The sequence below is a fragment of the Gavia stellata genome, chromosome 15 (assembly GCF_030936135.1).
Source record: "Gavia stellata isolate bGavSte3 chromosome 15, bGavSte3.hap2, whole genome shotgun sequence".
In the NCBI taxonomy this organism is placed as follows: Eukaryota; Metazoa; Chordata; class Aves; order Gaviiformes; family Gaviidae; genus Gavia; species Gavia stellata.
The window spans coordinates 10049512-10065034 of NC_082608.1; the positions used below are offsets into that span (position 1 = coordinate 10049512).

Below are 15523 nucleotides of genomic sequence, written 5' to 3' on the forward strand. Positions count from 1 at the left end.
CATGCTTTGGGGATTATAGTTAGCGATAGCTCAAAATTATTGCAGTGTACTCTCTTTAAAATGTATATATTTTCCACTGATGGCATTATTTTAAATCACAAATACGCTGAACCTTAGTGTTTATACTTCTGTTTTAAATACCCATCTCATTCGTCATTTTTCCCTGAGTAACCTTGTGGGATGAATGCTGAATTTGCCTGATTGGTGAAAAGGTACTCCCAGGGTAGAATTAATGATTCTTGTTGTTTTCTTTCTAACTATGGATCGAGTAGGGAAATTCTGCTCCCCCCTGCCCCAGATGTGCTAGAACAATGTGAAAGTAATGTTTTCCTGTTTCTTTTCCCCAGTAAAGTATGTGATAAAGCTTAGTTTGTAATGCTTAGAAAGAAATGGTTTGTTATGTAAAAAAATCATCTCTGGGCACTTTTTTCTCTGTTGGCAATCTATGGTTAATAGAAAACATGCTTAGTAAATAATAGTTTTGCAAGGCATCTGAAGAAAATGTACATTTAATGGTGAATGAAATCTTATATTATGAGTTACTGTGAGATATAGCAGTTGATCTTACAGATATCAAATTACAATATATCCATGCTGTGTTTACCATGATTTTACTCAGAGAACAACAGGAGCTGTCTTGATTATTGTCTGCAGGGTTATTGCAGAATCACAGCAACTGCCCCTTTAGTGGTGAGATTAAACCTTTGGTTATACACCATCAAGCATATAATATTTTAAATTTATTTTAAGAGGCTTTTTCTTCATGCCTGAAAGATCTCCAAGCAAATAATTTATATTTAGTGTGTATCAAATGTTTTTAGTTTAAATGCACATAGGCTGCAAGCACTGGATAAGAGGAAAAAAATCAAGGCAATCTATACACATCATCATATTAAATTCTGACTATTGGCTCACAAAAATAATCTAAAACTAATATGTTTCATTTATGTTTAAAATTCAGAGACTGCATTAATTTTCAATAAGAGAAATATTATTGAAGTGCTTACTGGTGCTACTGTGGTGAAGTCAGGCAGAATATCCCTAGCACACGTACTTTCTCAGGAGTTTTGCAGTGTCTGTACCAATTTGGTTCCGTGTGAAATTCTGCATGTACGTTCTTTCACTAAGAGACAGGATTTTTCAGAAATAAACTAATTGACAGAAAGCCTTAAATTTCGAACAGATTTTTTAAAGTTTGGAAAGTTGTGACACTTATTTCCTCTTATAGAAATGGCTGCGGTTTGTGGAGTGGGGTGGGAGGGCTGGCTGTGGAAGGAGGTGTTGCTCGTGTGTTTGCTTTTATGCAAACTCTGGCCATGGCCCCATGAACTTGGGGGTTTGGGGCACAGAATGTCAAAAGGAAAACCTAACTTCCTGATGTCTTTTATGTAGAAAAGCAGTTTATACAGCATCCATACAATCTTTACTTTATAAAAAATGATTTAAAATTTAGTACCCTTATTTAGAGCTTGATTGTGCAAGAGTGCTCTTGTTTCAACTGAGTAATTTGTTCATATAAGACCTTTTAAGTAGTCAGTGACACAGAAGAATGTTAAATAGAATTGGGTGAATAACAATAGGGTTTTCAAATGCTCAGCTTCAGTATATTTCCATTAAATTATTTTCTTTTTAATTTTTTAGTATACTTCTTGAAGTATATTTCTAAAGCCATGAATCCAGTATGGGATTAAACATCTAGACATCTGTTTCCCCTTCTAGGGACATGTTCATAGCTGGAATCCCAACATTCATCCTCCCTGGTCACTTTGGTTCTTCATTGCAGGTGGGGACTAAGCATAGCGCCAGCACACCCTGGAACTCTTGTGACCATCAGCTATAGGTGAAGAGGGAGGTCAGCTTCCTTCTGAAGTAATGCTGTTTCAGGCCAATTAATTAAAAGGATTGATTTTAATTTTCTTTATCTCGATGGTCCAGTTCAGGATGTGGCCACAGTTTTAGAGATTCCCATGGTGGAGGTTTGATCAGCAAAGGGCAGTAGTCCCACTGAAAAAAGAAACATATTTTGCTCTGTAAAGCAAAATAGCTTTTGTAGCAAGTGATTTCTGCTGTACCCTAATCAGATTATTCAGTAATGGGCAGCAGTCAGACCTTAAAGGCAGTATCTTCTTTTCAGATTAATGGGGAAACATTGAGTGACTTTCAGCCATGAAACGATGGGAATGTTTAATCCTGCTGCGAGTGGGGAGATTTTCATACCATTCTCTTCCCATGGAGTCTTCTCTTTGCATTTGAGACATGGGCAAGGCCTTTGGCTTGGGGATTATGTTTGGTTTTCAGCAAGCACTTGGAGTGCATCAGTGTCTATTTCTCAAATACAGATCTCTGTGAGGCAAAGGCTGGATTCTGTAAATATCATTAAGTAATTGATTGTTACTGTTGACACCAAGTTGTCATTATATTGCTCCCCCGAAAAAAACATCTCAGTGAATTTTGTTAAGTTTCATGAGTTTGTCCTTCCTCTTTGAAGGAAATGAATTTTATTTTCACTTTGATGTGGACAATGGACAGAGAAACTTGCCTAAAATGTCTGGGAGAAATCTGCTGTCAAACCAAAGCAGCAGCAAGCATCTTTTGTAAATCAGTTATATGGAATACGGTTTTAATATCCAAGTGGCATAAAAACCTAAATTCCTTTTTTCAGGACCAGTTCAGCAACTTAAAATATGAAGTACTCCAGGTATAAAGTAGGCTGATTACAGCAAAGTTCAACTATGGAAGCAAATGAGTCAAAACACAGGAGTATCAGATAATTTTTCATAACGAATGCTGAAGATTTCACTCTGCTTATGAATCTATGAAAATCAATGATAATATTTTGAGAGTTGTGTTATCAACTATGACATTCATTTTTCAGCACATTTATAGATTGCTTTCCTGAATCACCCTCAGAAAACCTGTAATTTGCATCTTGGGTCAGCATTCTTAAGTGTGCTGCTCTGTGCTTTCAGTTACCTTTTATTGCAGAATTTACTACCATATATATGTTTACTATTTTGAAGTACAAGTAAACAATATCATCAAACCTGACATTTATATGCCAGCTACTTTATGCAGGAGCTGATTTCTGACCATCTTCAGAACGGCAGTGGTCCATTAAAAGACTTTTGCCAGCCAAATTTAAGAATGTCTTCGCAAAAGAAGGCTTTTTTAGAGGGAGTGTAGTTGCTTGTTCTGCACACAAAGGAAAATCCCTGCAGCAATTGAAACGCTGTATCTTGCAAAGTCCTCTGGTTAGCCAGGTGTCTACCGTGGGAATAACTTGTCTAAGTTCAGCAAGCCATTTCTGTCTTGGGTAGCAACATGTAGCATGAGTCTTATTTACATTTTGGATAGAGAAGCAGCAGAAGGGGTGTTCCTCACCTGTATTGTCTCTTGTCAGGGATTGAAGATGCGACAGAATGCTGGTGGTCAAGCCATCTTTCAGGAGTGTTGACTCCTGGTAGGAACACAAAGTTCACATAAAAATCAGAATTGATTAAAATTTTGCCCATTTATGTCAGCTCAAACCAAGGTCATTAATCCTTTATTACAAGTGATACTTTGAAGAATTTGCCTCTTATAAAGTATAAACTGGATTTTCAGTTATTTTTTCTAAATATTGATGGTGGTATAACTGTTGAACTTGAGCATGGAGTGAGATATGCCAAATCCTAGTGAAAGAACTGATTCTTTGCACCGTAAGAAATTCAGATTCGGAAAGAGACATGCACAATTGAAAATAATCATGTCCCTGTTTTAATACACGTTATTCTAAAATAATCTAGCTATGAATGTTTGTCATCCTAGGTCTTCTATAAATAAGTTATTATATGTGTTTAGGAGTAAAATAGTTTATTTTTCTGTATTTTTTGTGTCTTGTTGAATTACTAGCAGAAAAACATTACTTTAGATATGAAATTGAATCAACTTGAATTTGTCAACAGGAAGAAGGTGGAGAGTGATTATGAGGCTCTTCAGGAACGACTCCGTACGTTGCCTGATAAACTGTCCTACGATATCATGGTATGTACGCTGTAGAGTTCATGCAAGGAAACGGGCTAAAATTTTTAGTAACTGAGGCATCTGCACTGGTGGTGAGGTGTTATGCGGGTTGCCACATAGTACTTAGTAATGCTGCATTTATTATGATAATAGTTAAACCTCTGCTTTTGTTTCTTTCTCTTTTCTTTGAAATCCATTATAAATTACAATGTTACTGACAATTGAGAACTGATGACATAAATGCTAACACAAAACCTGACATGTATATGTAAATCTATTGTATAGAAAACTATAATTATGACTGAATTACGGTACTTAGTCACTTCCTCAGAAGAAAGTGGCCGTAGTATTTCCTGATTCATGGAAATAAACCCTAGAACATTGATTTTTACATAAAAAGGTGCTGCTACTTTTTGTTTCGCCAATCTTCACATTGACATAGCGATCTTTTCTGGTGCTTTGAATCTTCCCTAACAACTGCACAGCTCCCTTGCTAAACCTTACCCTGTTGGCTTGCGCTCACCAGAATTTTGACCAAATTGGGTTTTCTCTCTTTTTTCCCTCCCCCTTTCTCAGGTCCAATTCAAGATATATCTTTGCAGGGAGGGAAGTTGTGCTGTAAGTAACTGAATGGCTAATTTCAGCACAAAGTACCTGACTACTTTCTTCCTTGGCAGCCTGGCTCAGCGTATAGAGTTGAGTTGTTAGTAAGACGGCGTTGGAGTACGCTTACCATGTGGGAAAAGAGAGTGTTTCCTGTGCTAATGATTCAGCTCTGGATTTTATGTGTGTAGTCCCATCACCATGTGTATATGCGTGGCCACGTGATGTGAAGCAAAAAGATTGTGTTGTTTTGAAGCATAGGAAAAAAAACCTATTTTAAAAAAACTGGATAGGGCTTATTCTTAGTTAAAGCAGCAATGTCAACTCATATCTGCTATTTTAAATGTATAGAAATAGTTCCTATCCTGTTAGCCAAATATTTTCATATGTTTTCAATTTTATTTCATCATTTTGGGGCAAGAGTGAACAGGCAAGTGGTACAGTCTGCTACTTTAAAACCAAGTCAGGAAGGGTACATGTGTAGGAAAAGCACATTCTGCATAGTCTTAACCATCAGGATCCTGCCTGCTGCAGAATTGTTTCAAGCATTGGTACCCTCCTGGATGTTGAAACTATGGACGGTCACTTTCCAAGGAAACAGATCCACCAGGCCAAGTGCTCTGCTTCAGCACAACTGCGATGAGAAAACAAGTGGTTATCCTGAGGATGTGAAGAAGGCAGCAGAGGAATGAAGTAGAAGGAACTGATACAAACTGCCTGAGACAGATCTCTTTTTACCCTAAGAAAGAGAAAACTAGACATGCATGTGGTTCTTAGCTTTTTGCCACCTCCATTTTAACTTTAATTTGATTTTGGTCTCCTGATTTCTTTGCAATTGAAGCCCAAAGGCAGCCAGGCAGTAGGTCTGAGGGTAAGAATGCAGGGGGCTGGTGCAGGAGACAGGAGTGAAGGCGGGCAAGGCTCCTTCTCAGTGATAGGACTTGCCCGAGCACCATCTGTAAAGTGTGGGCTGTGGAGGGTGTCTTAAATCATAATAGTGTCCCATACATTGTAACACGTGTTAAAACAGGGGTTATGCATGTGTTTATCACCAGTGTACTCCTGTCTGAAGTATTCTGGTTCTGTGTACTGGTTCCTGGGCCTGGAGGGTCGCTGGGGGACGGGCGTTGCTTGGTGGAGCACTGCTCGAAGGTTGAGGTCTGCATACTGGTGAATGATAAAACAAAGCGAGATTAAGTATGGTCTGCGGTCCTGCTAGTAGCCCCACAAACTTACACTGAGGTTTCTAGGTACTTACTATTAGCAGTACAGATGCTGAGAAAAGCTACTTATCTTTGAGTTGGCCATACCTATTTAAGTATTTTAAAAATTTTAGCAAAGCTAAACTTGCTTGTATTAAGAATTGAATGTAGTCTGTGTATAACAAATATGTAACACCTAAATGATAATATTTTTATTATCAAGGCTTACATGTTAGAATTAAGTGAATTTGTATTCCATGTGAGCATTCAGCTATACTGTAGTTCAATTTCACAAAACAAGTTTTTTACTTAAATACCACTTTTCTGATTTTGTAAGTACAATACTAAATTCAAATGGATCTGGTCATTTGAATATTTATGAAGGGTTAGTCATTAAATAACTGCTGTAGAATTTTTATTTCTTTAACTTCGTGTTTTACTGTTTTTTTTAAAAAAATAAGACATGAATGACTGTCTACGTTTTATTTTTACTAGTGATTTTCAGCTGTTTCTTTTGTGCCTTTGACAGGTACCTTTTGGTCCTCTTGCCTTCATGCCAGGAAAACTTGTCCACACCAATGAGGTTACTGTTCTGCTTGGGGACAACTGGTTTTCAAAATGCTCAGCAAAGCAGGCTGTTGCACTGGTTGAGCATAGAAAAAAACGTATGTATGTTTCTGAACATAATTTAATAGTCAAAATTATGTATCTTTGTATTAATATATAAAATTAGTAGCATCTACACCATTCTTTTTTTGTGATGTAGCTAACAGAAGTCTCATTCAGATGTAATATCAATTTAGCACCTTATTTTCCATCTTCACTTGGTATTTTATCAGATGTGTCAAAGTTTTTTTTAAACATCTAACCAGAGCTTTATTTTTTTTTTAATGATACACCAGCTTAAGTTACCAAAATTCAGGTTTTGATCTTAGGTGTTAGAATACAAGATCAAGTTTGTTCATTTGTTTATTACACACAAAAATAAAAAAACCCAAAACCAAAACAAACTAAAAACTCCCTATCACTTTTCTTTAATGTGAGATATGCTGTATTCTTTTCCGGAAAGTGAACATCACGTTGTACTTTTGCTCTTAGTTATCTTATTCCCTATTTTCTGTTCCCTTGTCTCTTCTTTTACTTCTTTTCTGGCTTGTCCTCTGGTCTGGTTTTTTGTTTTTCCTTTGTCCATATAATTCTTCATCTTTCTTCTCCCTCTATACATGCTTTACTCCTGCTTGTTGTTTTTTTTTTTCTCACTTGCTGCTCAGCTGCATATCTGCCTCCTGGCCTTGATGTTCCTATCCATTGGTGTAGAGGGATCCACTGGATCTCCCCAGATCAAGTGTCGTTGGTGACCACCAAATTCATCTTACATAGCAGTAGATCACAGAGGCAGATAGGCAATTCGTGGTTTTGTTTCCAGCTCTTTTTCTTTGGTGGTGGGATCTTGACTTTGAAGAGCCAGGACCGCCAGCAAGTGGTGTGCATGGGGTACGTTGGAACCTCTTTGTGTTAGAGAGAATAAGAGCCTAAAATATTTGATGTAAATGTCAAGGAAGGAAAAGCTCAATAAAATGGAAAATAATTGTTACCTATTAGCCTTTGCTGTTTGCTTCAGATAAGTGTTTGAGTAAATTTTTTTCATCCTTGTTTTAACTGTAATCTGTCTCATTCCTGAATGAGTGCTCACTGCGGCTTTACCTTACGTATGTTACAACTAGCACAACTGCTTACATTGGATTTTTGTTTCTAAGTTCAGCTATCCATGTTGCTGCCTGCAGCAGAATACCTCAGAGGTTCCTCATCTGAATACATTTTTTTTTCAATTCTGTGCAAGCAATATTTGTGTAAGAAAAGGTTTTTTTAATAAAAATTCATTTGCTGTATTACTTCAAAATATTCCTTTATGAAGAACATTATCAAAAGTATGTAATTTGTGTTTTACCTATTATTTTTCTTCATCTGGTTCTCCTGACACAACTTTGCAATTTTCTTTCTTACTGAACTGAATCTACATTATTTATTGTGACTCTTGCGAGATCTCGGGTCCATAGCTTTTTTCTTGATCATCTGATGGTTTTTTCAGTGCTGTAGAATATTTTTGTCACCGTTACATTCAGTGAAATCATTTGACCTTTGCATAGTAGATGTTTGAACATTAAGTAGTCTGCTGGGAGACACACAATAAGTGCTGGATTCCTTCCTTTATGATCTTTTAAATTGCATTTAAAATACAAACTCAGAAATACTAATTTCTTTTAAAGCAAAATAGTCATTGATGCCTGGAGGTAAACCCTCCATTCAGCTGATAGTTCGCTTCAGCTGTGTGATGGCTGCCAGTGGGAGGCTCCAAAACACTGGTATTAAGTAAAAACTTTTTATTTAAAGGACTATTTTCAGTTTTGGAGTATAAAAACCATATTAGTACATAGGATTCCGAAAAAAATATTTCTTTCATAGATACACTTTTCTCCTTTAAAAAATACAACTGGATTAAACTGTTTCAACCATTTTCACACTAAATGAGGGTAACTTAGCGGAGAATATTGGAGATTTTATTTGTTTAGTCTAATTAGAAAAAAAGTTATATACATGAAAGACATGTAGGCCATTGCTGTGTAATGTGAATTGGCCACCTGTGGCACAAATGTGAAAGACCAATGTTTCACAAGTATTAGTTTAAAGTCTTTTTTGTATATTGCACTGTAGTTATTTTCATAGGTATGACTTCTGATTTCACTGGCATTTTGTGAGCATAGGGGCTTCGTCATTTACAGGGTGACGTATATTGGGCATTATCATTTCATTGACACAATGTGATTTGATTTTAGTACATAATCTTTTTGTTTTGGACATAAATTTCGTGAGTAGGTCACACACACTCGAAAAGAGGGCATGCTTACTGCAGGGGATTACATTGCAAGCAGTCCCGAATGTCCTGTGTGTCAGTCGGAAGGTCCTAACACAGCAAAGCTTTTTTAAGCATGTACTTAAGGCCAGTGTGTGCTTAAAGGCTTTGATATATAGGAATTGGGGTCTGAACAGAGGAAAGAAAGGCTCATGCTGAAATTGCTTCCCGAACAGAAAGCTGGCAATATTTGTTGATGGTTTGTTTCTTCAGTGACCTACATTTTTTTACCCAATATTACTCTATTTTATTTAGAGGGGCATTTTTTCATAACTAGCCGGCCAAATCTGTTCAGATAACCAAAATTAACTTCATTAGTATAGCACTAATAATTCAGTGCTTTAACAGAAATTAAGAGTTACAAGGAGATAAATACAAGACACACATTTTCATTGCTTACCATATCTTGTGTCCCACGCTCCTGAGAGGGGAGGAGTGGGAGAGCATCTGTTCAGGGTTTAAGTTTTCTGGTGGGACTGGCTCTTAGCTAGAAAAGGGTAAGAGATTCCTGTAACTCACTCAAGTCTGAGTATTGTTTCTTGCTGGGTTTGGGGAGTTTTCTGTGTTGCCTTTGACTAGTTTTGCATGGGTCTGCCCATTGAAGACCTCTGGTCACCAGGGATGACCCTGTTTGCCTTTGAGGAAACCAGTGCCCTAACAGTTAATTTAATCAAGGTTCACAGAAAATTTTCTTCACAGTTTGATTCCCGCTGTGTATGTTGGATGCATACAAGAATGGACAACATGAATTTGTATGCTTAAGCAGTAATAGTGCCAGATAAATCAAACAATATCAGTGAGTATAAAGCCTTGGAAGTTAGGGATAGCAATAAAAGTGTACTATATATAAAAGCTTTAAATATTATTTAGTACTAATTAGGTCATCCTTTTTGTCTTAGTAGTTTTGTTAAATTTGCTTTTTAAAGGAGAACAAGTGAAAAAATGTTTGCTTTTGTGGAATAGAGAAATGCCCAGCCACAGGAGATTAATTTCTTGGTTAAAATGTATTTAATTGAAAGGAAAAATTGAAGGGTGACTGTACTGAATTTTAAAAGTAAATGCACTTTAACTGACATAGCTGTAGAAAGCCCTATTTTGGGGATACATTTTTCTTTGGTTAGCTTTTGATTTAGATGCAAACTGTTCAGCATTGTGATTGGTTGAAATGTATTTGGTAAAATTTGGGACAGTCACTCTGTCAAATGTTGCTTTTTCATAAAATGCTGATCATGTCTTCTTGAATAATGTTTGGGTTGAGGCAGATCTTTAATTTGGTGCACGTTTTTGTGACATGCTAGATGTTCAGTTAGTTCCAAAACTGTTAAAAAAATAAATCTAGTGAAGTTTATGGAATTGCCAAGTATATTTTTAATTGTTTTAAATTTGTTGCAGTTTGTTAAATCAGGTAGTACAGATAATGGGAAACACTTTACACATATGCTTGTGTGAAAACGTGAAGAAATAGTGAAGTAGATTAAAGCATATGCACACCAAATTCCATTATAATAAAAGAAATTAGCTTTTTAAGTATGTCACAGTTTAGCACAACAATAATGCAATTGTAGTTTTTTCTCTTACAATTATCTTGCTTAAGGTACTTCATAATATTTCTGTTCTCCTCAAGGCAAGACTGTATTGTCTCAGAATTCAAAGAGGGAATAAAGATTCTTTTTGTGAACATGGGATTATATCTTTTACGTGTTTGTGATGATATAAATTACATTTTTTCTCTATATCAGTAATCGCATTAATTCTTTAAGATGGGAAATTTTTCATTACAATAGTCCCTGTGGTAGTTACTATAGAAAGAAATTAAATAGATTTTTCTTGTAAATATTTGTGGATTAATTCAGTATGCTAGGTATTCCAAGTGTCTAAACACTTTAAAAGGTGGGAAATTAAAACATGCACATAGAACTAGGAGTGGTTTTATTGTGTTAAAAATTTATCAGATAAAAAAAAAATCCCACTTAAAGGAGAATTGTTGAACTACTTAGCAATTGTGTCTTCCATATATGTAAGAATACCCTTGCAGTGTCATGCTGCAAATGAATTCATGAAACGAAAGTACTGATTACATTAACATACAGTATTGTGATAGTACCCAATTGTAAATTGCAGTATGTAACCTTTAATACAAATATTTGTGTCAATCAAAATTGACCGATAGCTTAATATACAGGGTTTAAAAGATACTATTGTTTTTAATAAATAAGATGATCCAGGCAGATGAGGACCCGTTTGAATTTGTTCCTTATCAGCATTTACAGAAAAAAGGATGTTGTCTCCAAAATATATGATAGGAAGGCTTTCCGTTTCCTATCTGTGAATGAGTGAGGCCTTTAGAGGTTTTAATGTTTCATCCAAGGCTGAAAATAACTTCCTTTATATTCTAAAGAATGTAACACAAACTTGCCTACTCACTTTTTGGGGGGAAAAGAACAAAAAATGCAGGCAATGTTACACAGAAATCTAGCTGTTGCTTGTCTATAGTAAAAAAATAATTTTTTTCTGCTCTTCTGCATGCTGGAGAATTTTCTTTCACTGTGGTTTTGAACATCTTTTTACCATTTTTTGTGGTTATCACTTTTTAGTTGATAACCTCCATCAGTTCCTTCCTTACCCTTGTTAAGTTAGGAGCTGATTCGGTGGAGTGCTAAGTGCTCTAAATTTGCTCTGCAGTTCCCAGGAGGTGTTTGGTTTCTCACAGGATCACAGTCTAGGTATTTTAACCAGAACGCAGTGGAAGAAAGTAAGGAGAATAGACTCCTTTCTGTAAGTTGTATATTGTGATTCAAAGAAGCCCCCACCTTTTTATAATTCTTACTGGGCAACGGAGGCGTTGTCTGAATGCCACCCTTCTTCATTTAGGAGGACTTTAAATGTATTTATATAATTCTAGCAATTACATAGGTGTGTGAACCTAAAAGAGAAATGTGTTGCATTTACTTAGTGTTCCTAAAGCCAAATTATCTGTACAAATTTTTACAGGAAGAAAATCCAAATTACTTTGGTTTTGATACCAAGGGAACATGGAAAACAGGATGAAGGTTGTCTTTAAAAGGTGCGATGCTACTGCACAAAGGGTTGCATTGCATTTTAAAGAACCAGTGCAGTTGCTGTTATAAAGAATGAATTTATTTATGTTGCTGCAAGCACAAAGAGAGCTTAAATCCATATACAGAAAAAGCAATTAGAATTCTCTTTTGAATCTTAAAACAAATGCATCTCTAGAAAAACGAACAGAAAAGAATAGAAGGACTCTTAGTAGATGCTACTTTCTGCAGAACTGCAGATCTTACTCGTTTCAAGTAACCTGTGATAGTTTGTTGGAAAATTATTGGCTAAAAAAGTATTTTGTTGCAGATTAAATAGATATTTATTGAAATACAGTTAAAAATCCACAGATGATTGATCTACTTATGCAGACCTTTAAAAGGAAGAAAATAAGTAATGCACTTAAAATAGCATGCCATAACTCAACCCGTTAATAGTACTTGTACTGTAGCGCTGTACTTTTGCAAAGAAATACCTTCCATTTCCAAAGAATTCAGAAGTGGAGTATGTGCATTAGATTGCATGATACTTTATCTCCAGCCTCAGTAATACTAACGTGCTCCATTAACAGACTGCATGATACATATTCTTGTTTTGTTCAGGGGTCAGTCATAATTGTGCTAGAAATTGCTGATCAAAGATTTTGCATGCAAAATGCTATTCTGTGGTTCCCCCCTGTAACTTCCCTTCTGCACCTGAAATGGGATGGTGGCAGCCCAGCATTTCCATGGTGGAGAGTGAGAACCGCTGAGGTACTGCCTTCAGGTGCACGTACTCGGTCCTCACTCTGGAGGAACTGAGACGCTGTCAGTAATTGAGGTAGGTGGTTGTTCCCTGGCTTGTGTAAACACTCTGTGTATATATAGCCATCTTAAGACTGGTTACCTTCTCCTTGAGAAACTGTGTTAGACAATGAAGAGATCTTAACTCTAAATCTCAGTTACATACAGAATTCTATGAAATACTTAATCTAAAATTTCTGTCCAGTCACCTATCCTCAAGGGAGATTATTTCCTAACTTTCCAGTCTTTCTCTTCAATGTTATATCCACAAGGCTCCCTTGAAGACTAACTGAACTTAGCAAGGTAGACCAGGCTTCATCTCAGTTTGTCCTGTTTCACAAAGTCTGACTTTTCAAAATAGATCAACCTGTTCTCACTATTCTTGTCTGTTCTTACTATTTAAATCCCAGTGTAACACTCAGTTTCCAGAAGTAACTAAAATAATGTCTATGATTCCCCAAATCCTTATAGACAACACTCCAAGGACATTAATGTCAAACTCAGATAATTAAAATTTGTATCCAGCCAAGCTAATTAACCCATTAAAGCCAAAACGCATAGATGAGAATTTGTGTCAGTTTGGCATTAGTGCGTTGTCATGTCTTGTAAAATCTGGCTTCGGTGGACTTCATTTCAACAATATGAAATGTGTTCCCCAATTATTTTTTTCCTCTACCAGTGTATACGTAGCGAGCAGAGGGCTGCTTCTTAAAAATGGCTAATCGTGGTGTAAGGAAATCCAGTCAAGTCCTTTCACACTAATAAGGGAGCTGGGAAAGAATGGTCTAAATGTAAAGAAATCTCGCTGCCTGTAAATATGCAAAGGCTGCTGCGCCAAGGAAATCTACATATCCTGATTTCTGACTCAAATACCTTTTCCTTTTGGCAGTCCTGGAAAACAGTCCTGGAGACTCTGGCTGGTCTGTGGCACTGAACTATCTTGCCAAGAGGTTTAGCCGAGACATGTAAATAGGAACTACTCGGGTTCACCTGAAAGCCATGTCAGAATTTTCTCAGATTATTGGATGTGACAAAGTTGGACAACAGCCTCTGGTTCAATCCGTCTTAAAAGGCTCTAAGAAGCTTAAACTACAGGGTAGTAAGAGGAGGAGACTATTGAGCCTCTCTTAAGTCTACCGATATTTTTCTGGGGGTCTCAATGAATAAAAAAACCCCTGTAGTTTGTAAAGTGTTTCTCTCTAGATACGGTACATTTTAAAATTCAGTGAATGGTATTGGAGGCTTTTAGGATGTGCAGTAGCAAGTTTAAAACATGAAACCCTGAGCTTCTGCTGCAGTTGCATGCACAAGCCCATTTCTAGGAGACCCCTTCTTTGCTGCAGGGCCTGGCCATGGGAAGGTCTCTCCTTTGGCCGAGTGGGAGCCCTGGCTTTCTGCTGGCAGGGGAGGCACGAGCGACCCAGGGGGCTGACTGGGGACCTGACCGGGGACGGAGTGTCACGGTAATCCCAGCTGTCCGCTGACGTGCTGTGTGGCCCGGGGCAAATCACTTAAACTGTCTGTTTCTTCATCTGTAAAATAGGAGAGAGTAATACTTGCCTCCCTCGCAGAGTGCTGGGCAGATTAGTTAATGCTTGTACAGCATTTTAAAATAAAACACGGTCTGTAACTGCTCAGTGTCCTTACCTAACGGAGCAAACCAACGCACTCCCGTCTGGAAAGCAGCATCGCAAGCTGGTGCTCCAGCGGCAGCATAACCTAGATGGCTGTTGAACAATATTTAGATATATAGGCAATGACTGAGACACTTGTGGTGTTCAAGAAACAGCTGAGCTTCACATTTACTGGGAATGTAAAATAAAGGCCTGAGGAAAACTGGTCTCAAGCTAGACATTTATGTATATTGAGACTGCCTTCAAGAGCTGAAAGCACAGATGGGAGCATTTTGTACAAAAACTGTCACCACCCCTCTTTGATTTGGACTTTCGAGGGTGCATTATACACTGAAAAAAGATGTGGACGATGTCGATAGGAATTAACTGAAGAATAAAAGCTGTGTGCGAGAGGTGATTGCTGCTGTGTCTGACGGAGGATGAGGTGGCTCTCGAAGGAGTTGTGTAAGGGGAGCAGGACCCTGATTGCATGTGGAAGGAGCTGTGTCCTCTGAAGGGTGTGTGTTGGCACCGCTCGAGACGCCAAGTACTTTTTGGAAGTAGTATTTCATCCAGTAGGAAATGCAAATGCAGAGCATTTTTCAGGGGAGAATCTTAAGCTATTTCTTAGAAACAGCTTTACTAATGGAGATAACTTCACGTTTGACACATAGGTTGTTGTTTGGTTTAAAGGCTAATGATTTTGAAATACCCCAAAAGTCTGAGCTCTGTCTTCGTGCTTCCTGTTGGAAAGGATGAATGTTTGCTTGAGTAGCGTTTTCCAAAATGCATTATGTTCTTTCTAAACTATTTACTGCAGGTAATACATTTTTAAGGAATTGTATTTGATACACTGTGAAATTATCAACAGGGAAAAAAGCATACAATACTGAATCTGTTAAAATTAGGATGAGAGTAATCTCGCATGCTCGGTGGTAGTTGTGTTTTGCTTTGACTGTTTCATGCATAATTCCCTCTTCTGCGTGGGCAGAGGGGGAGGAGGGATCTGAACCTGTTTGTAGAAATCTGAGTTGCTAGGTAGATTTTATTTTGCAAGTACAACTACAACTCATTTTGTCTACTTAAGTGCATTTTGTAATCATTTTGTGATATTTAATATATTGTCACGCATCCTTATCTGAAAGGCCTATCGTTAAAATAATTGCAATCTCTGAAACATTTACAGCTGCATGCTCTAGCCAGAAAACTGTATGGGGAGTAGCTATGTATGTACTGTAACTTTTTAGGCTTAGCCTCTATACCAGAGAGATACTTAATCAAATACTAAAATTAACAGGCAAATGGAGAGTTAAAAAAAAGAGTAAGAAGACTGAGAAAATATTTTGAAAATAG

The 15523-nt window shown here is 37.1% G+C and overlaps 1 protein-coding gene across 1 annotated transcript in view; it reads left to right on the top strand.

Annotated features, from left to right (window-relative positions):
• The window catches only part of URI1 (URI1 prefoldin like chaperone), a 42713-nt gene that overhangs the window by 12409 nt on the left and 14781 nt on the right, over positions 1-15523 (top strand). Inside the window, exons 3-4 of the mRNA XM_059824838.1 lie at positions 3945-4023; positions 6337-6472. Of these exons, the coding sequence (XP_059680821.1) occupies positions 3945-4023; positions 6337-6472 (215 nt within the window). The remainder of the gene's footprint in view (positions 1-3944; positions 4024-6336; positions 6473-15523) is intronic.